At 43.1% G+C, this 25,262-nt stretch overlaps 4 protein-coding genes across 6 annotated transcripts in view; all 4 read left to right on the plus strand.

The window, feature by feature from the left end:
• Positions 1-25,262, plus strand: part of LOC110989465 (uncharacterized) — a 58,198-nt gene that overhangs the window by 26,029 nt on the left and 6,907 nt on the right. The window lies entirely within an intron of this gene.
• LOC110989458 (platelet-activating factor acetylhydrolase-like) overlaps positions 1,490-25,262 on the plus strand; it is a 68,312-nt gene continuing 44,539 nt past the window's right edge. Inside the window, exon 1 of the mRNA XM_087141890.1 lies at positions 1,490-1,626. The gene's annotated coding sequence lies outside the window, so the exon portion shown is untranslated. The remainder of the gene's footprint in view (positions 1,627-25,262) is intronic.
• Positions 2,898-14,837, plus strand: LOC147797921 (platelet-activating factor acetylhydrolase-like). Its single transcript, XM_087141892.1, has 9 exons — positions 2,898-3,070; positions 4,584-4,756; positions 6,494-6,659; positions 8,079-8,223; positions 9,580-9,693; positions 10,613-10,704; positions 11,187-11,369; positions 12,477-12,625; positions 13,708-14,837. Exons 1-9 carry the CDS (start codon positions 2,913-2,915, stop codon positions 13,824-13,826), a joined length of 1,299 nt encoding a protein of 432 aa, XP_086998018.1. The 5' UTR covers positions 2,898-2,912; the 3' UTR covers positions 13,827-14,837.
• LOC147797922 (uncharacterized) lies at positions 17,853-25,228 on the plus strand. Its single transcript, XM_087142439.1, has 3 exons — positions 17,853-17,934; positions 21,982-24,299; positions 24,890-25,228. Exons 1-3 carry the CDS (start codon positions 17,853-17,855, stop codon positions 25,226-25,228), a joined length of 2,739 nt encoding a protein of 912 aa, XP_086998565.1.

Below are 25,262 nucleotides of genomic sequence, written 5' to 3' on the forward strand. Positions count from 1 at the left end.
TCAGATTTCGGAGGGTCAAACCACCAAAATAGGCGTAGAAAATGAAACATCGGGTACATGAACTTGTATTTTACCATTTCACTGTTGCCCTGGCAACCAGCGACGCATGTCTTGTGAATTACAAGTCGCCCTGTGTGAGCCCACTAAGCTCGTTGGCATTTGTTCTTTAATATCACCTACATTTCGCGGGTGGCTACCTTGGGAAAAAAGTGCAAGGGGAAAAGCATTATTTTCGTCGGGTATATTGGCAGGGGCGAATCCAGCGTGAAGTAAACTTTGTTTCATAAGAGGCTCCTTCACTATAAATTCATTTTTTTATGAGACCTTCTTCCTTCTTCGTTTAAATAATTCATGCCAGTAATTTTGCCCTGTTGCATGTTTTCACTAAGTTCTGCTCCCAGACTGGCTATGATATTTTTGAGCGAGTAACTTCGAAGTCAGGGTGATGGTCGGGACGACGAGTCGACGACGTCTCCGCTTTTTAGTCCTCGAGCATTTTGTGGCACGTGGATTGGATAATTTGGGAAATGTTAAGAATGATGAAATTTAGCTGGACTGGAATTAGCTTCGTGGGCGGAGATTTTTAAAAGGTCATCCTTGTAAGGGGAGAGAGTGCGTGACACCGAACACGGCATAGGGGTCCTAGGCCACGCCTCTAAGTCCAATTATGTGTGCGCATAATGTCAGCGACTTGAATGAAGGAGGGATGATTGTGTAATCCCCTTGGCCAAAAAGTCGAAAGTTATACCCCGCCCCCAGGTTCTCCGTCTATGGTAAACTTAATTCTATGCAAATATTGGGCAAGACGGACCCTAACACTAGTGGCATACCCGGGGGTGCCCCCCCCCCATTCCAGGTTCTCCCACTAAAAAACAGATATTGAACATGGCTAACAAAGCTTGTCCGCAAAAAAACCTGCACCACTGAAAGGTGGTGCCCCCCCCCATAAGATGCTGGTGCCCCCTTTATGCCTTCCCCTACTAAGTAAAATCCTAGCCACGCCACTGCCCAGCACCACTCTATTTTAACATGGAGGAATAAGAACATTAGTGATCGCCTCATCTCGGTCCATGATTTAAATCAGGCATAAATTGCCCAAGTGGCGATAAAGCTTCCTCAAAACTTAGGTGGTTGCTATGGGGTGAGAGTCTTTTATCTAGAATAAAAAAAAACAGCGGTTAAGTCATTAAAAAAAAGGAAAGGAAATTCCCAGATGAGGAAATGAGCTTTGATTTGATTTTTTTCCGTGATTGTTTCTTGTTTGACATTAACAAATTTTGTTGACTATGGAATTTTGGCCATTAATTTTGACCAAAGTCTGTGGCGCCCCCAAGAGATTATGCAATGTCATGTCCGGCTGGTAAGGTTGGTTGAATTTCGTGGGGTGACAAGCGTAAAACTGTCTTCCGACTGCCGGCGCATGTGACAGTGACAATGACAGGTGCGGCCAACAAAGTCACGAAGTGCCCCTTAGACCAAGTTGGAGAACTGCAGCTGTTCTAATCGCACTCTGCAAAGTACGTAGGCTTTGGAATGTTTGGTCCTCCGTTGTGACTGTGCTGTAAAAACTTCATTAACTTACAACTGTGCAAGTTAGGCCTACATAAGTTAGGCCTAAAACAAAAGGTGAGTGATTCTGGTTGTCATGGCCCACGACATGATTGAGAGGGACATGAATAAATGAGTGAGGGTTCATTTAGAAACTCATTTTTTAAATAGGAAATTGTGATAGAAATTTGTCCCTTTTTGCATGCTGTAGGCCTACATCATACATGTGTCGTGTGTAGCTCCATCCATATGATCATGTCCATTTAATTTCCAATTTCAAAATTTTTGGAATGTCTGGTAAAATCAGCATTTGATTCTTTGAAATAAGGCACAATTTCACAAACATATGACAAAAGAGAACGCCGGGTTGTGTGAGGTGAGAAAGGCTGGGGCCAGTATATGTGTCACGGACATCATGATGATATGGGATAGGATAATAATAGTAATTAACATTAAACTGTTTGTCCGAGTTATAACTTAGGAGTCAGGACTACAAAGACATCAACACGATGAAAGATGAGTCTTGAATCTAGTTAGTTGAAAGCATTACTGATCAATTTCCAACAATTCATCACGACTGACAACAGGGACAGTGGCCATAGCGGCAGTTGCAACATGGAGCTTTCCTGCCTCCATGGTTGCAAAGTTGAACTTGGTTTGCCGATTGTCTGCATTGAGTCGCCAGATTACACTTAGAAATCTATGATGTACCTGTCTATAAGTACGCAAGCTGGCATGAACAGTGTGCACATCGCGCACAGCGTTGCGTCTTTCTCACTTCACTCATTTTGTCCATTTTCTCTGTACATGTACATGCCATACATGTACTGGTAGTTCTATGCATCAAGTGATGTCCAAACAAGCCAGGTAATAATAAACAATAATTTTGTCATTTATGAAGCGCAAATTTCATATAGATATGTTCAAATGCGCTTTACAATGAAGACATTCAGGGTGGAACAATGAATGGTTGAGCCGATGGCATACAAGGTCGCCTCTGGCAGCCACCAAACAACCCACATTCTCTGACATGGCAAGCAGTTACAGTTTTAGAGGCGGGAGGAAAACCCCAGAGGTATTCGTCTGGGTAAAACCCATGGAGTCAGGTAGGGACTGAAACCTAATCTGCATGTGGGCCGGGCCGGGAGTTGAACCCGGGCCACAAGAGGTGGGAGGCAAGGAAAGAACTACCTTGCCAACCTGACTCCCCGCATGGATATGAATTCTTTTAATAAAGCAAGATGTAAAGTATGACTACTGTACATTCATTGATAAAAAAGATATACATGTGAGTTCATTTCTCCCGATTTACTGTTTTCAATTTTCATTAAAAAGGTTCACAGCTGTGAATAAGCAATTAACGCATGCACTTCCGTCTCTGTGATTGGACATTGTTGAATCGTCACTTCGCTGCCGTCATCATGTGGCCATTTACAAAAAGTGCAGATGCTGGCATATTGCCAGGGCATGGCAAGTACTCCGTTGGCTGCATGGATATCATGTGTGATACCACCATCCACGGGTGAGCTCTAGGCCACTGTTAACATGTACATGTATGTAAGTCCTGGTAACCATGGTAACTGTGTTTCTTTTTGATGGTTTTTGATATGTACATGTAGGTGGGTCGTACTAGTGCTTCAAGAAAATTAACAGGTGTTTTTTAGTACTCCATAATGTATGTAAATTGCAACCCCGCACCGAACCCCAAAACTGTCAGAAAATGATCACAAAGACAGGACAAAACACCGAATCATTTGAAATTTATTACAAGTTTTTGCTTTTTGGAGGACCAAACATGCAAACTCTTTTCATGGGTCTTCATGAGTCGGGTTCACAATTTCATTAACCCCTCAATGCTGGGATTCTTTTGACCGTGACTGCTGGGCTGTGGTATGCCCAGAATGCAAAGCTCTGTCCAGCAGCAGGCCCCCATTGAACCAGCAGCTGCATGGTGAATAGACTGTATGTGTGGTATGCACTTATCCTCACACAAAGCCATGGCTGTCGACAGTCCCTGGTGCGAAGGGGTTATTAAGCGGGAATTGTTTTGGCCATTTTAACCCAGTTACATGTACAGTCCAGCCAAATTCCTCGTGTGACATGGTTGCTCTGTAGCTTTCAAAACTGTTGCTAAATCCAACCCAAATTACGGTAGCACAAAGTTGTATTGAATAGAAAAAGTGCCATTAATGATGCATGCTGGGTCACTTATGTGGAGAAATGAGGTTTTTCCATCTGCAGATACATGTACATGTATTACTTTGAATGCCATGCTTTTATTTGATGCAGAGTGTGCAGACTTACACATAGTCAAATTTCCCAGCAGGGAGAGTTAACGATTTTCTTCCATTTCTGTGGTATACATTTATGCACTTTGATACTTTTCACATTTTTCAGAGATGGTTGTCTTGTTGAGCAAACAGCGGATCAAAGCTGACAAAGTTCTGCCACTGACAGTAGACCTTTTTTACCTGCGTGACTAAATTTAACTAATGTAGATTACCGTCACAATACTGTGTACTCATTACCATCACAACACATCGCGGTCCCGCATGATCATGACATCACAGGAAAAGGTCTGTTGGTGGTAACCCATTTTGTGAGCTGCACCAAACTCTGCTGGAAAAAAAGCAAGACCTCTTCCCTTAAACAAACAAGACGACAAGCTTTTGTTCTTTTTTACCGGTGCTTGGCAAAAGTGCCCCAGGGTCATACTGTAGAACATGTACTGGCACCTGTCATACATGTACATCAGGGATCAAGGCAGATGGGGTGTTTCCAGAGGAAAGTAGAGAATCGGACCTGCTGTCAGGAAAACGATTGAAAAGGTGGACTTTTCCTTTGAGGATTTTGTAAGGCACAGTTAAGACAATAACAGAAGATCTGAGACAGGTCAGGGTTGGTGGCCATCTGTCTTGGGAAAAGACATCTCCGTCGGCCAGGATTCCATCCACCTGCTGCGAAAAGGTTCGAAAAGCCTGGATCTTTTAGGGCTGAGCCCACTAAAAACAATATCTTTACCTCTGCCCTTGCAGGAGTTTCCTGCGCCTGTTTTATCCAGCTGCTTCCCCGAAAGCCAGCATTGCCAGCGATTCATCAGCCTACGCAGCGTGGCTTCCAAGCAGGGAGTACGCAGAGGGTTTTGTGAGCTACGCGGGCTACAAGCGCGCAGCCTCAGTGACAGCCTCCTTGCTGACGTTCCTCACAGGTATTTCCACATGTACATGTATTTTAGTATGTGAATGGGTGCGTACACGTGGGTAGGCATTCACCACGTTCAGGGGACAAGTTCTTTTTTTTTTAAGGGAAAACCTTTGAACTGAGTTGTGGGGACATTTCTGAGTCCTCACAATGTTTTTGGTCCCACAAAATAGGTAAAATGTCAAGTGTACGTGTATGTCCCCACAACTACGGTGCGGGAGTGTGTGGTTTTAATTACATTGCAAGGTTGGATCCAGGTTCATCGAAATACTGGAATGCAACATAACATGGAGGCCAAAGCCCCTTCTGTATTCCTGTATTTCAATCCTAACCTCCACAAACACTGGTGGTGGAATGATTTTCAAAGTGGGGGCCAATTGTGAGACCATCGGGCATCAGCCAGTACAGTAATAGGCCAATTCATGAAGCCCCACCCCATTTTAGGACCTGCAAAAAAGTGGGGTCATGCTCCCCCCCCCCTCTCAAAAAAGTGGGCTGGGGTGCTGCTCCTCCCTCCCACTTCTGCCACCAGTGCTCCCAAAGTCTTGTTTTGAAAGATGCACTCTAGCTGTCAGTGTCTTGGACTGGACCTTGAGGATGTGCTCGGCCTTGAATAGATCCATCAGGCCTACAATGAAATCATCCCCACTGCTCCAGGGTACCATTCGCATTCTTTCAACATAATGTCAAAGGTTGCTGGAGGATTTTGAATGACTGAGGCAGTGGGCACCCCTCTGCAGGAATAAATGTTAGAAGTTACAGAGGATTTTGGAAGATTTGAGGCAGGACCCACTTTTTTGTTACATGTACATGGAGACCATCGGAGGATTTGTGGGTCTGCCGTTGCATTCTAGCTTAAAGGTCTCCGGAGGGAGTTCAGTGAACCTAATGTACATGTATGCATCAGAACATGTACAAATTACAATGTAACTGAATTCTTCATGTGTAGATACGTTGGTCAGGGATTGGTACGGTAGGGTATGTTCCTCAGTCCTCTTTTTAGCTACACGGGCCTATTTCATAGGGCTGCTTAAGCTAAAATATTTGTTGAAGCGTGAAAAGTTTTGCTTGACAAATCAGGTTACCAGCCAAAATTTTTGTCATGTACCTAATGTTTTGGAATGGTATTTACCTGTCTTTTGGTTAACATGACAATCACATAGAGTTTGAGCTGGTAATCTTTGTTTATTAAGCAAGGTTTTTTATGCTTAAGCTAATTCTGTGCTTAAGCAGCTCTATGAAATTGGCCCCTGGTGATTACAGGGAAATGTTTAATTTCCTTCGTTTGATCTTGAGGAAATTTGGCAAGGTGTGAAGATTGAGTTGACTGAATTGATCTCAAGGTTGCTGTGAGGAGGAGTCATGGGGAATCATAGCAGAAAACCTTTGCAGTACTTTTTGTACATGAATTATTGCTTTTCTTTGTTGTTTGTTTTATTTTCTTTCCTTTGGGCAATACTATTTCTAAATGGAAATCCCTAATTCCAGATTCTTCAACATGTTCAAGAAGTTCAGAAAGACTTTGCATTGATAGGATTGAGGACGTTACAGTAGGCCCCATCCTCAACCTGAACAAAAATCAAACTATGACCCTACCTTTAATACAAAACCCAGATTAGAAAGGGTTTTTTGCATGGCCCGTTGCATTTACATGTATCTCCATAGACAGTTCATGAAAATACTGGTTTCCCAGATCTGTGTTCTCAATTGGTATTTTCGTTTTTATGGCCTGAACGTTCCACAGAAAGTTTCAAGATCCCGGCCATTGAGAATGCGCCGCTTGCTAAGTCCAACACACCCTTCCCCGTCGTGATATTCTCGCATGGTCTCTCGGCGTGTCGGACGACCTACTCCTCCATATGTGTGGAGCTGGCATCTCACGGATTCATCGTTGGAGCCGTCGAGCATAGGTAAAACTATATTTTCAGGTTGAACTCCGACCGTCCTTCAACATTTTCCCTCATGTCGTTGCGATGCAAATTTTTAAAGAAAGGCTAGGCCTTGGGCGATTTTCTAACAACGTCTACATACATGTACGTACAGTCATTTTGTACCAGCTTTGTATTATAATAAAAAACACAATGCTCTCACAAACTGCCCATATTTACATGTAGTATTTGCTTGACAGGTTGGTCAAAAAGTTAATTTTTTCAATGATAAGGGTATAATGCAAGCAGGCTAACACACATGAGGTGTGTGAGGTTTAAATACTAAAGTGGACAACAACAAAACCATTTTAAGTTAGGCCTACAGCAACGATTAATTCGTTGATGCTTTTGGAGTAATTGCCTTTTCCATGCTTACCAAGTTCAAAACACTCGGACACAGGACAGCTTGGACCTTTGGAGATTCCTCTCCCCATCCTATCATCCTCCCTTCTGGCATTGACAAGATCTGGCCCTTCAAAAAGAATTTTTAATGAATTTGAACCCTAAAAGAGTTGCGGGGGGGGGGGGGATCCGTCCCCCACTTCAGCTTCTCCGGTATTGCCACAGTACATTTTTGTTTAGAAGTTGAGCCTTTCAGAGCAACCCTTTGCGGTCATTTTGACACCACCTTGGCAAAAGATCAAACGTGTTCTCATGCAGCGTGCTTGTAAATTATTGCCACTGCAGTGCTCAGTGCAGGCAATCTGGCATGCATGTAGCCATGAATTTCAAATGACCTTAAAAAGAAAACCATGTCAATGTCTGATTGAGGTCAAAACATTTGTAATGCTAAGGAGTGTTTGTATTTACATGCCAAGATTCAAAACAATTGGGCATGGCTCAGCCGAGTTCCTTGGGAGAGGGAATCTGTCCCTCGTCATTTTCCAAAAAAAGGCTTCAAAGTGTGGATGATTTTGAAAGGATTGAGGCATTGTGCCAAGGTCTTGGGAAAACTTGTGCATACATGTAAATGATACAGGTCATCTGCACTGCTGTTTGATGTCATTAATTCTGCCTCAACATGTTAACAAATTATTGCTAGAAGATTTGAAAGATTGAAAGAGTGACCACCCCTCCAAGGAGCAAATAACGGAGGATTTTGGGGGATTGAGGCTGTATCAATACTGGCAATTCACAGTAGTGCACCTCCAAGAGTTTGCAGCACGTTGACCAATCACAACGTGCAAAATCTGTTGACCCTTTCCAAAGGCACAGTAGGTTGACAGATTTCACACGTTGTGATTGGCCAACATGTTGCAAACTTTTGGAGGTGCACTATTTTGAGTCACCGGTATTCCTGTTGAGCGAGTTTGCAGTTTTGAGTGTGCATTTGACCAAAAAGACCTGGGGAGTTTATTTATTTTGTTGTGTTTTGAAATTACCGGCTTTCTTTTATCCCAGAGATAAGTCGGCCTGTGCCACCTACGTCATCAAAGATGTCACCGAAGATGAGAGCGACTGCAAAGCGCCCTCTGGAGGCCGGGTCCAGGAGTGGATACCTATCCTTCTGGTGGAAGGAGACGACTTTGAGATCAGAAATAACCAGGTGAGGCTTCCATGCACCTTTCGCATTATTGACTCTGAACCATTTTAACCATAAGTTGAAAAGCCGAGAAACTTTCTCGGTTTTCATTAACCCTCCTATGCTGAAGTCACTCTTTGGGTCACTTGGTAAACACCTCAAAGAAGCACAGCTGTGTCGTGTTGTGCACTGCACCAACTGTCCCTCACAGGAATATCAGATTGCACTTTTGTGCTGCCCAACAACTGTGCTTCACTGTTTCATGTGCATCATTGTGCAGTAAACCAAATGCAGTGAAGAGGACTGCACAAAAGACCCTGGGTCATTTTGTGCTGACAACCAACTGTGTACACACTGAACCTGTGCATGTTTGAGTTCCATATAGAAACTACATGCTCACCAGTGACTGTGGGCATTTGTGCACATTTGTACTGTAAACCATAGTAGGGTTAATTTGTAAAGATAAACATCATTTCATCAAAATGGTAATTCTAGATCGCATATGTACATGTAAGGTGCCAAATTGTTGTATACAGCGCACATGTGTTTATACATGTACATCACAGGACTTTGATTTTTCATTTCGTCAGAATGCAAATCTCAGAGCCGTTACAAGTGAAAAGTTCTAGTGAGACTTGTCAAAACCCAACACTGAGTCAGCAGATAACTTTTATGTACGTCGCTTGGTGTAATGAGCATAGTCAACAAAACTGTGTATTTCGTTTCTCAAATTTTTGAAATCACATAGGCTAAATTGTCACCAGAATATTAAAAAAAAGCTAAAATTGTCTAAGATCTGGGATTTGGGCAGATTTGTTACTTCATCAAATAGATTTTCCGGAGATGGGCTCGACATTGCCCACCTCTGTCAGACAATTTGGACATGACCAATTGCTCATGGACAGGGTATTAAATTTGTATGGTTATGCATCACAAATCTCATGCAATCTGACCAATCACGAGGCCCGTTTTAGGAGCCTGCAAAGGATTGTGGGTGTTCCCACGACACAAGTTGATTTTCTTAAATGTTGGAGCATATTAAACAAGGACATCGAAAAGTTCCATTTGCCAAAATTTGATTGGCTGTGCAGATGGAATGCCATTATAGACATCATCTGCACGTTCTAAAAGAGATTTGTACTGATGCAATCAGATAGTCATTGCTGCCAACTTGAGACGACGTTGAAGTTGGATTAAAATGACTGTATTTCAGCAATGAACTCCGAAACATTGTCAGTAGGGGCAAGGGGAAAGGTCACTTTGCCCATATTTGGTAGTACTCCTGACTGAATGACCCTGACTTTGTTAAATACCTGGGCAAAAAATGATCCTGCTAGTTTCATGGTGACCTCTGATTTCCTTCTCCTTATGTACAAACAGCTGAGCCAGCGTGCTGAGGAGTGCACACGGGCATTGGATCTGCTCTTGAAGATGAACAGCGGGGAGCCAGTTGTCAATGCACTCAATGATGAATTTGACGGAAGCATGTTTAAGGTAGGGGAACCAGTGAAGGCTTATTAGTTTCAAGTTGTGGACAGACTGTACCCTTCTTGCCTCCTACCAATGTATCTCTAACCACTCCTCAGTTTGGCATTTAAATCTAAAAGATCTAATTTTTTTGGTGGGGATCATCTCACAGCTGGTGAGTGTTGGATTCTGCCCTTCCCCCTAAATGAAAAATCAGTTGTCCCATGTTTATCTTTTTCAAACTTGGCATGCATGTAAAGAAACTCATCATGCAGACGTGAAGTTTCCACTCCAAGTTTAAGGCTACAGGAGTGTTTGCCCACATGCATTGAGCACATCACAGAAAAGGAGGCAATTTTGGCTGGCCTGTCTCAGAAAATTTGGCTTTGTGCAAGGTTCGTTTGTGCAGATTTTCATAAATTTGGTGTCAAAATGACCCCAAGATGTTACTGAAGCAACTTCTGACAACGGATGCTAATGACGCCCCTCACCGTGAGCTCGGGCATTTACATGTATCACTGTCCAATTTCCTGATCTGGGAATGTTGAAGACCAGCCAAGCACATATTTATTCCCTTATTTATTGTCAGAATCCTAAGTCCCCAGATACGTGTACATGCAACTTGGCTGGTGGTATGCACGAATCAGGAGCAGATCCGCAATTTTCCAAAGTGGGGTGTGAACAAAGCCGATATCAATTTTAGGGTCACAGCCATAAAATCAGGAAGGTTCGTTAACCGCAAGCAGAACTGTTGGTTTTATGCCTTTGTCACATTTATGAGGCTGGGTCTCTCCCTGTTTTTCTCTTTTTATTTACCGGTACAAAACGGGTCCATCAGTTGAATAAGGTGTGAAGAGAAAAGCACTACTTTATCAAACTACCCCTCCCCCAAAAGTCTTAATAGCATTTCCCAACTTCAAATCTGTTTCACCCATTCTCATTGCAGGGCAAATTGGACAGCGACAAAGTAGCAATATGCGGCCACTCATTTGGGGCCGCCACAGCCTTGTTGACGTTATCTCAAGACAAACGATTCAAGTAAGTTATCTTGGATTGTGAGAGGCCCAACAATAGTAGGCACTTATTTCCCATCAAGGGAGAAAAATAGTTTTGTCCAAATCTGGGCTGCTTGAGGTGGCACACTTCCAGCCGGTGCTTTATCACCTGTTCAAGACCAGCTGCATGTCGGGCTCTGGACCAATAGGAATGGCTGAACTGTCCATAATTGCATTCTGAAAGCACATGTCAAGTTTTTATGAGTAACATGCTCAACAATTCAAATTACTCTTCTTTCGAGTTTTTCTTTTGTAACTTTCTGTGAGGTTTAATCTCACATGGACTAGGAGAGTAAATCACCGATGAGGAAAGTACATCAGCTGGACTCCAAGCTATCTAAGGCACAGAATTCTACCAAAACTCAATGAATCAGACCACCACACACTCAAATGTAAAGACAAATATTTAAATATTGAGTCCCTCAAAGTGACTTGGCAAATAACTTCATTCATCTATTGCCACAGATGTAGTGTGGCCTTGGATGCATGGCTGTTTCCCGTCGACAAGTCCACGTATGCCGATATCCACCAACCAGTGCTCTTGATCAACACAGAGAAGTTCCACTGGCCTGCCAACGTGGCCCGCATGATCCGATTGGTGCCTGAGTTCGACGAGCCAACCAATGATAGAAGAATGATAACGATACGGTAAATTCTCTCAGTCTTGGCAGAACATGACTGGTTTTACCTTTATTCTGGTAAGAGAAGTTAGGAGTCCTCAAATCAAATAAAAAATAATAAATTAGAGACTAGTACCTCGAGACTAGTACCTAGACACTATAGTAGGTGTACCTACAGACTAGTACCTTGAGACTATAGTGCATGTACCTAGAGACTGAGACTAGTACCTAGAGACTATAGTACATGTACCTAGACACTAGTACCTCGTCAGCCTGAACGAATCTCTAGAAGAGCCAATATGTACAATATAGTTTGATACAGGGAAGACAACCCCAGAAGAATATTCTGGGTAGAACTCACGGAATCAGACATATCAATCAATCCGTATGTGGACTAAGCCAGGAATTGAATCCAGGCCGCAGAGATGAACCTGGGCCACCGAGAAAGGCGAGGAAAGAATCTCTATGGCAACCCCCTGTCCCTCCTCCCCAACATGGATTTTGGAAATGCACACATCCTGTGTACAAGGCTTTGGAGTTCATTGCTTTTCAGTCCCCCCCTGAAAAAACAATGTGTACACCCCCCGGTGCCCCCCAAAAAACTTATGTCGGCAGGAAGGCAGGGGTTCTAGCCCCACCCACGAGCTCTCGGACAATATCGACTTTACAGTGTGATGAATATATGGTGGATTCGGGTAAACCCCTTAATACGGGCAATCCACAAATACAGTGCGCCACCTAGAGTTTGTCATGGAGAAGTCATTTTTCACGATTACTATTGACAAAAAAATGGCCGCCTCGCCACGATTACCATTTGAGCGAATGTTGGTAGGCAGTTTGAGGAAATGTGTGATCAGAGCATTCTGTGCCTCATCAAAACACCATTAATCAACACCGATACTCTACACGTTACGGAATCCGCAAGCCAGTCAAAACACAGTGGAACAATTTCAAGTTCCCCACGTATATCGCAGTCGGCACCAAGATTTTTTGTCAAATGTTTTCCCACAATGCACTGCAAATAGGGCCTCTCCCTGGCAATCTGTAGGTGGTGTGCATCACTTTGAATCACCTGTGTTGGAGGTAAATATTACCCAAGTGCCGCCATACTATTGAAGTGCCTTGTTATTTGCAGTGGAACGATACATCAGAGTCAGACGGATTTTGCGGTTCTCTTCCGGCAATCGGCGGCCAGACTGCTGCATTTTGCCGGCAGTCTGGATCCTACACTCGCCATGGAGCTTAACCTGCATGCAACACTGGCTTTCCTGTCCTCACAACTAGGTAAGCTCAATATTTCCTCTGAATGAGCACCTCTTAGTGAAACATATTTTCTCTGATTTTATCTGTTCAAATAAATTGGAAGCATCCCAATCAAACGCAGTGTCATTTGTCTTCGGAGCTCAACTATAACAAGCTAAAAAGGGCTTTTTTCTATTCATGCCAAGACGTGAATTCTGAATGTAGATTGCGTCATTGAAGAGAGAACAAGGGGAACCCTCTCCCTGCGTTGGTAGTGGATAAACCCTTGTGCATGCCAAACAATGGCAACAAGCAATCTACATTCCGAATTCGCATCTTGGCATGAACAGAAAAAAAGTCCTATTCAGCTTGTTATAGTTGAGCTCTGAAGACAGTTGACACTGAGTTTGATTTGGATGCTTCTGTAATTTGATAAAATCAGAGAAAACATGTTTTCCTTAGAGGTGCTCTTTAACACATGCCCACTGGGTCAAACAGCAGTAATATATCAGTAGTTGTTTAGGCTCCTCCATACCTCTGTGTCGGATCCGTTCATTGTAAAATATAATCGGATGCAAACATGGATGTCCCTCAGTATTTCTGCCAAATCATTAGTAACACCTGCCAATCATATCTGATTATATAATATTGTCAACTCTCAACATATGAACAGCATACAAATTACGATCTGTAACCTCCAGATTTGATTTTTTGGTGCAGAATCAAAAAAGATTAGCAAGAAGGTATCCTCCCACTTTGTTTTCAACTTTCCACCTTCATTAAAATGACAAGGCGAAGGAGAAGAAAACGTGAAATCTTGTTAAAATAGGAAACACATTATCATAGCCACTGTTCCCTTCAAAATGCCACATCAGACCTGTACAGAAAAGGTTGCGGTGTTTTACCAATTATTTTCTCTTTATTCGATTATTTTTTCCAAGTAGTGCAAGTATTCCTGCCAGCAAGTGATCATTTCTCTTGTCATTTTTCCAATTCTGGGACCTTGTATGGTGTAAAAAAGGGGCAAGCAAAACAGATGAAGAAAAACACAGTTATAGTCATGTCCAATTAGGCCTACCTGCGATTACTGGCAAGGCGTTCTATGGTCCCTTTCCTGTTTGTAGGCCTGCCATACAACGCTGATTACGACAAAATCCTCACAGGAAAAAATGAGCACGTCCTAATAGGCACCAACATCAAACTCGACCCGGAGAAAGTATTGGCAACGAAGGCAAGCTTGTAAGGTCTCATCAATCCAGGTTCATTCGAATGAGGACGGGCATCATTAGCAGTTAGCCTATCCAGTGGGGCAGGGGAAGTTGCCCCCCCCCCCCAAGACATGTTGCCCGTTTTGTTTAATTACAAGGGCCAGCGTTTCAGAAATGGTACTACCACCTCTGTGGGGAGGGCAGGTTCTTCCACGCATAAAAGTAACTGGACAGTCATTTTCGAAAAAAAAAAGAAATTTCATTCCCCAACCCTAGACCCAGGACCTTGAATTGCCACTGATTGGTTACTACACATGCCCAAGGCACAAGGCGTGCGTAATTACTCTTAGGGGTGTCAAATCTGGCAGGTGACTTGATGATCTGAGTTTTACACGGGTCCAATTAACTAATGAGCCTGGAGTGTTTAGAAGCTTTCCTCATTAAACTTTGATACCAGCAGTTCACTCTGTAGAGTTTGAAAAGGTTTTTAAAAATTAATGGGCATATTGTCTCCTTTCTGCATCGGCATTACCTCAGGGAGGTAAGAATATTAAAGAAAGGTGTATCGTGAATTTCTGAAATTTAAAATCAATCCATTTCCTGACCCTTTAATCAACTGCGCAAATTTTGTTTTGTCACGACTGATATCTTCCTTTTATACCACCGTAAAATGTTTGCCGAATTATTCTCTGGCCACAGTATGCCAGGAATGTTGTAAGCGCACAGATTTGATGTAATCCTGCAAGAAAGACAAAACAAATTGGGATGGTGATGACGATTTTAATTAAAATAAAAAACATTTTAAAAATCAACCCACTCAGTGTGGAAGGGATTTGAGCTTACCTATGAAGATAGAAGGCCAACCTGGCTCCCTAATGCGACAGTAATGTGCTATAATACAAATCTATTACAGTTCTCTTTTATACATACATGTATGGAATTATTATTTTATTTTATGGAATTCATTCCAATTATATTTGAATGAATTAAATATCAAAAATATTTTATGAAGGTAATAAACAAGACTCAGATTTCCTCATATGCTATGTTGATGTACAGTATGTAGCATGTTCTGTCTGCAGTCGGACAATATTTGTGTCGGATCCCGCGTGGAAATTATGATGGCTCCATAGGATCTTGTTCCAAATGGAAGCACCAAATGCGGGCAGCAGGATCGTCGTTCAAAGTACAAATGGGAAAACATATTCACTCTGCACCAAATCATACAGTAAATCCAGGCAGACTAAAGACAAAAGGAGGTTTCTTGGCTCCGAGCTCCGCTTGTGTTTCCCCACCCAGTTGGTTTGTTTCTATTAGCAATGTCGATAATTGTTGCGTTCCCGCACGCAGATTTTGACATTTTGTTTCCAGCAAACTGCTCATCAGTTAAATATATAAGCTCCTAAATAACCTATTTGATGGAGTGACAGTCCATCGATCGGAACTTTTTTCCCTTTTTAAAAAATTTGGCCTCAGACAAAGTCTTTTCAGACTTTCTCAAGCTTATTCCGATAAAAAAAAACACCAGTTTAAGCGTTGCTTGAAGCTTTGCTTGGCGGAGAAGTGTGTTTGTGGGTGCACTATGGAGGCAGCCGCTTTGAAGAAGATGTCTTGCTCGGAGAAGAGTTAGTGGTGGAAAAAAAGGGTATCGACGTTTCGATCACTGTGCTTTCTATCGTCATCAGTTTCTTAAAGAGTGAAGAACTGAACTTCCTGTAGTTTCATGAAGAGGAACAGTTCTTCAGAACAGATTACTGTTCGAAATGTCGAGACTTTATCTCATCGCCATCGGCTCGTCTCATCAGGGCCAACTCCTCTGTAGACACTGCGCCTTGTGTACCTTGTCCATTCCATCCCGTGCTGAGACAGGGACCAACGATACTCGTGTCGCCGATGATACAAACACCATTGCTGAGGAGAGTAGTGCCGTGCAGGAATGAGCAGAGAACCAGCGCCTCAAGCAATCTGCATGTACTTTAACATGGCCATTTGTCATGTAACCGGCCCGTGCTAACCATGTTGTTTCCAACTGAAAAAAATCGATGCTGATGAGGACCCTCTATGACTTGCGTCACGTACATGCCAGTTTTCATATAACCCCTTTCTTCCTGACCCAACACCCTCACCCCCTGGATCGTGTCGTCTAATGACGCCAGTAATTGAGAAACCGATAACAAAATTACGAGGTAAATTTTCAAGCAATAGGAATCATAGCAGCTCATTAAAATCGAAACCAGAAAAGGTTTGGTTTTCATGACTCTGACGTCAGTTCCTTAATTACAGTTGATTATTGATTTCCGTGCATGGCTATGTACGGTGTTCTGGAACTGACACCCTGGAGTTCCTGAAATACAGCTTATTAGCCCCCCCTAAAAAGTTTGAATTCTCTCCATTGCAATTATTGACAGATATTGTTTTGTGTCCATTATATGTTAAACCTGAATGCAATTTTTTTCTCGAAACTGAAGACTTCATTAAATCTGATGGTGTGTTCCGGGGATAATCCCTATTGACCACTGTTTGTGGTTCTATCTGTTCGGATTTACCACAGCAGTCAAAATGCTGTTTACACTATTTAACACCATGTAACGCGTGATCATGGCGAGAGCCTACAGAATGAGGACACTGAACTGAATAGAGTTCTGTTTTGTAATATGTTAGGGAAACAGCATCCTTGAAATGTCACGGTGGTCCAAGGTGGTTAATGCTACAGAGGTTAATCCGATTAGCGCAGTTTTATAAATTGTTTTATGTTATGTTAATTGCACAAGATCAACTGAAGCTGTCTTTGTACAAAAAAATCAATTGCACAAAATAGGTGCCACTTGAACAATGCATCAGTTTCATCAAGTTGAGAACGAGAAAGAAATTCCAAAGAAACACACAACCAAATACATGTAGTTGCCAATTCTTTGTAACATATCCCAGGACGTTTGTAATCTAAAACAAGTTCGAGGTTGAGATCCTGGTTTGTTATTCCGTCATGAATGTTATTATACTGGATGTCAACATCTTGGTTCCGGTAATGTCGTCGTCTTGTGATAAAATCCTCTGTCGTGCCATATTTATCAGGGGTTCAAGTTGTGCGGCACTCCTGGAGCTCCGTAGCGCCCAAGCGTACCACACAGGTCTATCCTTATTTCATGAAGGGTGTGTTCTCCAAATGTGGAATTCATCGGGGCGTTGGCTTCTTGCTTAAAATCACTGTGCCTAATATAGGCGGAACTTAACGTTCAGCGCGGCTATTAAGCTACAAATTGGAGTGAAAAAAAGTCTGGAGTCAGGTTTTATCTTTCTTACAGTAACTTTTTGAAATTAAACATATTACTCCTGACCGGGTCGAAACCGAAATTTGGAAAACAAAGGCGGATCTAGAAACAAATTCCCAAGGTGAGAGATTTGTGGATTTTTTCATGTAACCTTTTATGGCTTTTTCGAGGGCTAAGGCTATGTTTTAGGGCGTTTTACGTGCACGCGTTTTTTAGAAGCAGAAATGTGATAGAGGCGAAAAATCACCTTTCTCTTATTTTTCGTTTTAAATTTCTTTATGGGAGGCAGGGCCAACGTTGCTCGTGGATCTGCCCTTGTTGGAAATACATGATGTGGTACATAAAACGAAAAGAATGGGAGACATTAAGACGCTTGGCATGGTGGCAACAAACAAACTGGCGCGTTGTTCTGAGCATGGGTACAAGTTCTGAGCACGCGCTATACCTTGAAAAGGGACCGGTACGTCTGCTGTCACTAGCCGTTTAAAGAACGTTTACCTATTATACGTAACTTAGAGCGAATGAGCAGCAATTATAGCACATTGCGTCATTGATGATTGTCCAATCACGATGCACGTCTCCTGGAAATTACCTCATGGTTCCGCTGAAACTCACCACTGGGACCTCGTTTTGTGAACTTCAAATGCCATATCATGTGCCAGTCACCTGTCACTGCTATCTTAACTGTCCCACGTGTGGGGTACTAATGGTCACTTTATCTCTGACAAGCAAGGAGGAGAACAGGTTTCGCCCATCGAGAGACCTAACCCGTCGGCCCTTAACCCGCCAGCCATGGGCCGGAGTCGCGACGGGTCTACATGCCGCCTGGCCAAGCGTGTTCTTCTGATTACTGCCGTGGCATATTTTGTTCAATGTAAGTTTCCACGCCTCAGTTTTGAGCTAGCGTTCTACACATAACCCTACCCTTTCGTCAGGGTCAATTGTCAAAGGACTATGGGGTGAATTTCCTCCTCGATTTCGTACCACAAGTAATTTGTCTACCAGTTTTCCGAAAACCCGAACTCACATTTTTGCTTGCGTTGTTTTAGGCTTTCGGTCTGCTTTGGGCCTTACCAACTTTCCTTTAGATTTAGGGGGAAATTTGACAAATTTTAACCTTGTCGTTTCGTGGTTTGATTGTATGTAGCTTTTGTCCTCAATATTCGTTATTTACTTGGCCTTATCACTAGTCAGAGCTTTCTAGCAGGCTGTGTCGTAGGCCTATAGACCTACTCAGCAGTCGGGAAAATTAAAAAATAATAATAAATGAAATGTAGGCTTTACAAAGCTAACTAGATCAGTCGTCATCTTGTTCTTGAACCACCAGCGACCAATTGGACCGGAAATTTTGATTGATCGATTTATAGTCTTGGATACGGTTGCAGTCAAAACGTTAAATGTATTTGCACCAGAGACTTGTCCTCATAATACTTGTTATTACTAATACTGTGTATCATGTTCCGAGACCCAGCGCGTTATTTATGTTTCATCGGGCAAAATAATAACTTTTTGTCTGACAAACATGCCGAGATCCTTGTCAGGTTTCGAAATGGCTGGATTGGGCTGTTCTGGCTTCGTCAGATCAGCGTGAAAACAAGGCAAGTTCCTAGGAAATATGCAGTGTTATTGCGTTTATTCAAAAGTTCAATCAGACTTCAGGCCAAAAGGCGTACGTCAGTGGAAACGATGCATTCTAAAGTTTTCTGAACCATGCCAAAACTAAAGTGAAAATTGGAGATTTTAAACTGTTGACACAGTACATGTAATCACTATCTAAAAACGGCCCGAGAAAGCCATTTCAAAACTTAGGACTGATGGTGGATGACAAAATGGGTTATAATTACTCACAGAAATCATTCACACAGAAAAGAATTTGTTCAAGGAAGTAACCGAAACCAAAATAGCGTTATGGAACTGTTGGTGTAGATTATGTAAACTAATCTAACTGCATCTTCTGTCGACAATTTCCCCACTAAATAATCAAGTGTCACGTTTACGTTATCGTTCCTCTTGATCTTTCTCTACGGAGCTCTGGAAGTGCTATCCAACTTTTACGACATTGTCGACTTGTAAGAAATAATCTCCGAGTCAGGATGTCGGTATCTTGCCTTTATTATATCGCCATCCCGAGGAAAACTATGTCAGGATCTCAACATGTCAGATGACACTTCCAGAGCTCTGAATTAATTATAATGTCTGCAGCATTTTCCAAATCTGGTAAATGTTACCCGCCTAGCATTTTCTAAATCTGGTTCATGTTATCAACCGGGCCATCAAGGTATCGTCGGATCTCCCGCGGCAAGGTTTTATCGTTGTTTTTTTTTTTCGAGCTCCTTTGTAAGGGTAACACTTTGAGTCGACCTACAGGCACAAAATTCCGGGCAGTCTTGCACAAGTGTTTATTTCGGTGTGGTTATCTATCGCAGTGCACCGTTCCTTCTCTTCCCAGTTGTCCGTGTTGTGTTGATTAAACGCAAAGCATTCTGAGCTGCTTTGGCGTGATTGTTTAGAGTTAATGGCATTTATTATATTTTTTTATCCACAAACCAATCCCACTAGCTATAGTCAAACAATAGAGATAAAATAAAATAAAGAAAGACTCAAGAACGTTTTACTGTATAGTCGTGATCAAAATCAAATTGAAAATGTATTATTAATTATGCCTCATTCCCACAGTTATTAACCTCATAAGTCAAAATATTCAAATGATATCACACATCTATGTTTCCAAAACATAAGAGAGCAGAATCACTGACCAAAACTAAAGTAGAACCTGATTGATTTTCCTTTGAAATTAGATATCACGCAATTAAAAATTTCAACACGATTGGCTTTTACAGTGATCGCCTTTCAACACAGTGGCCCAAGCAATCCGGAAATGTTTACACCGTACACGGAGTAATCATCTGTCATTCTGCTCAGTGAACACTTATTTTACTGTCGTTGCTCCGTACAGCTATCACGTTTAGTTAAATCTGAATTGGTTGTTGATACTTAAATGTAGAGGGTGCATTCATGAGTGTTGCTATTCCTATACTGTAATTCGACAACCAAAAACAGAAACATCTAGAGGTGGTGTTTGTGAACAAACACATAGCTGTTCCCAAAATGTTTTATTGTCTTTTGATGACTGTCAATGAGTATCATAAGTTTGCAATCAACTGGATTACAAATAATTGCCAAAGTGGCATGTATAACTAAAAACCAATTATCACTGCAATTGAACGTATAGTGCATGAGATATGACGATTTGTGTGTTAAAATACAACTTCCAGTCAAAGCAGAAGTACAAGTCACATGAGGTCAAGATATCAATTTTCATCTACAACACGTCCCTGACTTAGCGCATACCAAATTTGACCGAAATCGGTAGAACAGTTTACTAGTTATTAGACTGTAAAGAATGAACTTTTGAATTGACGTCACGTGATCCCTGATGACGTCACGATTACAAAAGTTTCGCTTTAAAATAATTGCCAAAGTGCCCCTTTGCGGAAAAAAAAGGAAAAAAACTTTAACTATTACAAAAGCTGTTCCCAATTACTGGAGTGGCACAGCGCTGGTGGAAAGTTTGTACGCGCGCTGCATGCCAATTCAACCAATAGAGTGTCGTGATTTGCTGAAACGCACGCTCGTGTCAAACTGAAGAAAGTGAGTGCGGTGCTAGCGCAATTATTGCGTTTCATCGGATTAGTCTATAAGCCTGGTTTTCTTTTTGACGTGAAAAACGCAGAGAGCAACGCAATCAAGACGTAAAATAACGCAGACAAATGGAAACGTCAAACGGATATGTCGCCACAAACGCAAACCAGCTCCAGACAGATCGGCTAAGTTGACCTAGTTCAACTCTGCCGACTGTCATCGTTTAGTCTCTGAGGGGCCTTTACAAACACGCACGCGGGCATGACGGGTGTACAACGATGTTTCTCTTGCTTAATACCATATTTGTCCGTTTTCTCCTTATTGCTTGCATAAATTATGCAGCCCCAATCGTCAACAAAATGGCTGACCACTAACAAATTACATCAAACTGGAGTATCAGTTTGGCTTCAAGAGCCAATATTACCACCTAAAAAAGGCATTTTTTCGAAAATTGTCGGAGTTTCGGACGCTTTTTTGGGTGGAATGACGTCGAACAGCGTCTCTTGACGTCTGCGTCTTGGCGTCTTTCGGACCGTCTCCGTTACAAACGATCATATAGAAACCAGTCTGAAGAGCCGATGGCGGAATATGCGTCCCCCAACACTTTCCCCCACATACATTTTTTTCTTCTGCGTTGAACCTATAAAAAGCCCCATTTTAAAGTAATGCAATGTAATACTTTTTTACCCCAATCAGCTTGACCGTTCTTACAAGGCGGTCTTTTTTCTAAGACAGGTACGTCAAACAACTATCAACCTGTTTTCTACTTACGAGCTCAATGCACGCGGGCCTATACGTCAGGCCATGAACCACAAATGGCTAAAACAACAAAACTTTATGATGTTAAATTTAGAATTTATGCACTCGGCCTCAAATATAAGTTTCAGACTGTTTGAGCGTGGCACAGGCACACAGATGAGTTCTTAAGCACCGGCCAAACCATCCGCTGTAAGCTCGCTGTTTTTCATCTGAGAAAAACCTGAGAGCAAGTCTAGTTAGAGTGGATTGTCATATAAGCTCTGCTCCGTTTCTTGTGCTAAGTTTTGCTGCATAAGTTTTAGTGCCACTGGTCCAATGGTGCTCAGTCATTACACATTATGCTTCAGGTCACTTTGGACGCATTGATAAAGATGTCGCAGTTCGTTAGTATGACTCTATACTGGAGGACACGTGCGTTGAAGCACATTACTTCGTGCGTCATAACGTTTGTTAATATTTTGTACGTGGTTGCTACAGTTCCACAGTTTTTAATGATTTTCCGGTACCCCCAACACTACAGGTGATGGCACAGTTTGCCCCGAATCACAAACGAGTTGTTCGGTTCGTTGCATGGATAGGGAGGGCGCCACATTTGACAAACCAAGAGAGTCCTGCCGATGCGATCCACAGTGCATCCTCTACGACGACTGCTGCGAAGACTACTTGATCAACTGCGTCAGTAAGTCACCGGATATTCGCTTGCATCAGATACTCCGCTCCCAGTACTCTGATTACCTCGGCTGCGTGTCACCCATTGATGTCGATTCCTTCTACAACAACTTCATGGTGGTCAGTCGGTGTCCTCCTAGCTGGAAAGAGGACGCCATCAAGAGTCGATGTGAGAACATCACTCTTTCACGGCAGGAAAAGGTTCTGACAATGTTCGTCAACGGTCCAGGTGACATTGTCTTCAAGAACGTGTTCTGTGCCCTCTGCCACGGCAACGAGGAACACGAGCTGCGTTCTTGGTCTGTGGAACTTTGGAACTGCCAACCAGCTGCGGGAGAGACGTTGCTGGTCGTACAAGGCGGCAAACCAGATTACGACACGTGTACCGAGTTTCGCGTGCAGCCTCCAGCTTCCATGCCGCACGACCCTCATCGATGCTACCCTGGTGTCATTGATACCTGCCCGTTCAACACGACTGCCCCTGTCGAACAAATCCAACTCTGTGAAAACCACACCTCCCTACTGTTCCACAGAGATATGGACATCGTCTATAAGAACGTCCACTGCTTCAATTGCAGTCGTAGATCTGTTGGCTCTGTCGATATTGAAGATCTGCGATGCAAGGTGTCGAAGGGACAAAACCACAGATTTGAACCAGCTCTGTCCTTCACCCTTCTATTTGACTTGAGGCTTCGCACGGTACATAGTGTAAAGAACCAGGGTTTCTTCCACAGAACCTCCTCCTCTCCCCAGCTGTTAACGAACTGCAGTCGATGGCAGCTGTATGACCCTTTCCAAGGTGTCTGCCGAGATCTGGTCTGCACTGACGGCCAGGCTCTCGATGAGGTATTGGGCTCCTGTTCCACCGAACAGGTGAAAGGTACGTTGCCAAGACAACCGAAACCCTCCGATGACTGTCTGACGGATTTTATCTCGGCGAACAACGACGAGATATCCGAAAGCAACGCATCCCTGTGGAAATTCCAAGATATCGAAAAGGCAGACAGCTCTGACAAACGACGTCGCATTTTCATTATCTTTACCAATTTTGCTCGGGCAGGTCACATTCAAAGTTCTCTAGACCTGATTTTGTCCAATGTTACAGACCCCGTCGACCTCGCTTGTAATGCTTCATCGGTGGTTCTTGTGGCTTCGAATAAGCCCCAAACAAAAGAAATCTGTCAGGGCTTTATCTTAGACAACATCAGCTTCGCAGACCTAATTTTCCTGGACGGTGCTTTCAGCGTCAACATCAGTGGATTCATTTACGACCAGCACGAGTTCATGCACGAAACAGAGTACTTCTTGGAGGTCGGGAAGGCCGTTGTTTCGAAGCGAGAGTGGGTTACTCTTTGCAATCCGTTGGCGGGAAGTCGTGGCTGCTTACTTATCACATTGTATCCGGAAGATTTCTACCGATCTACCGATGGAGGCACCATCATTCAGACTAATTCGGGTCTTCTATTTACCGCTGGCAGTTACTGGCTTTTACCGGACGGCACAGCTCGAGTGTGTCGGGTAGAATGGTCTCACACTCTGGCCTACGTCAGTTACATAGGCACTTCATGCTCCGTAGTTGGTCTTGTCCTCACCTTTTTGACTTATAGTACGTTCCCAAGTCTGCGTAATACGCCTGGTAAAATCATCATGAACCTCATGGGGGCGCTGCTCGTCTCTCAGCTCTTTCTTATGTTTGTTGCGCGGGATCCTCAATCTTGGCTCTGCGAACTCCGAGGCGCCATGCTGCATTTCTCGTGGCTGGCTGTCTTCTCCTGGATGAGTGTCTTTGCTTGTGATTTGGCCTACAACCTCAAGTCCAATTTGAGGCCTGCTCAACAAGCTCGACAGGGTGGATTGAATGACTGGAAGGTGGTAAAACTGTCGATTTTTGCTTGGGGTTTACCGACAGTTACCGTGTTGTTTTGCTTTGTAGCGTCAAGGGTCGGTGAAAACAATACAGAATTGTTCCAGTACGGCGGCGGGAACTGCTGGATCGTCGGGTTGGTACAATTGTATGTGGTGTTCGGATTGCCCGTTTTGTTGGCAATTATGGTCAATTTTGCAGTTTTCCTCTATATGATCTACACGCTGATTGCGAACCATCGCAGACTCGCCGTGGCACACGTGGGGCAGGAGAGTATAAAGACAACCATCGTACTCTGCTTTAAGGTAAGATTACTGGCCAAACTCCCAACTTTCGAGTTGAGATTCGAATTTCAGTGAGTTAAAGAGTGCTTTAGAGTTTACTAATTAACCCTTTAATTCGATAGCAGAATGTCTGAAATTATTAAGTTTTATGCAAAATCAAAGCTAACACTAAAGACCAATTGGAAACTTGTAAGGTAAGTAATAAACACAGTCTTTGTGGTGTTTGGAATGGCAAATTCATAAGGTACGTAAACGGTACGTTTAACCAATTTTCTGAACTGTGTTGATTTTTCTACCGAAAAGGTGTAGTACAAATTAGGACTACATATGTTATTCGAGATAAGACTCCCTGTTAGTTTTAAACGTCACTTTTAAATTGTTCTAGCACACAATTATCCAATGAGTAATGACCCTGAGCTGGAGGGAGAGCGGGCGCAGTTTTCCTAGCACGTCATCGCTGGTTCACGAACGATTATGAAGCTTAAGCATTGCGCTGTCACATAGCTATACCAACCAAATGAACACCCCCAACACCGATCGGCGGTACTTCTGTTCAAGGCAGATAGCCATTTAAATGTAACATTCGGTTTTGTTACTTCCATTTTTGGCAGGTGGGCATTGTCACTGGGGTAACATGGACTTTTTTCATCGTGGCCAATGTAGTCTTTGAGCCCGCCATCTGGTACATTTCGGTCATCTTCGGCAGCCTGCACGGTGCCTTTGTCTCTCTCATCTTCCTCCTGAGGGACAATGTGAGCAAGCTCTGGTGGGAGAAGCTAGCGCAGATGCGCGAGGCCTACCGGACCTGCATTTGCCACCATCTTGGGTCAAGGAAACCCTCCGTCCCGCAAGGAGACGTGTCCGTTGAACTGGACGGAAGACCAAGTGATCCAAACACACCGAGTAGCTGTGACACCTTGTCTACCTCTCCGAGTGAAAATATGACTTAACCATGCCCCATCCTGGGTTGGCATGGCTACCGTC

Source organism: Acanthaster planci, linkage group LG10, assembly GCF_054643075.1.
Source record: "Acanthaster planci isolate LZ-2023a linkage group LG10, COTS_SCS, whole genome shotgun sequence".
Classification (NCBI taxonomy): Eukaryota; Metazoa; Echinodermata; class Asteroidea; order Valvatida; family Acanthasteridae; genus Acanthaster; species Acanthaster planci.

Bases quoted from the DNA above. Each gene is read 5' to 3' on its own strand.
- LOC147797921 (XM_087141892.1), top strand. From the start codon at position 2,913: ATGCACTTCCGTCTCTGTGATTGGACATTGTTGAATCGTCACTTCGCT. The intron at 4,757-6,493 runs GTATTTCCACAT...AACGTTCCACAG, and splicing joins CTTGCTGACGTTCCTCACAG to AAAGTTTCAAGATCCCGGCC. The intron at 10,705-11,186 runs GTAAGTTATCTT...CTATTGCCACAG, and splicing joins TCTCAAGACAAACGATTCAA to ATGTAGTGTGGCCTTGGATG.
- LOC147797922 (XM_087142439.1), top strand. From the start codon at position 17,853: ATGGGCCGGAGTCGCGACGGGTCTACATGCCGCCTGGCCAAGCGTGTT. The intron at 17,935-21,981 runs GTAAGTTTCCAC...CCAACACTACAG, and splicing joins CGTGGCATATTTTGTTCAAT to GTGATGGCACAGTTTGCCCC. The intron at 24,300-24,889 runs GTAAGATTACTG...CATTTTTGGCAG, and splicing joins CCATCGTACTCTGCTTTAAG to GTGGGCATTGTCACTGGGGT.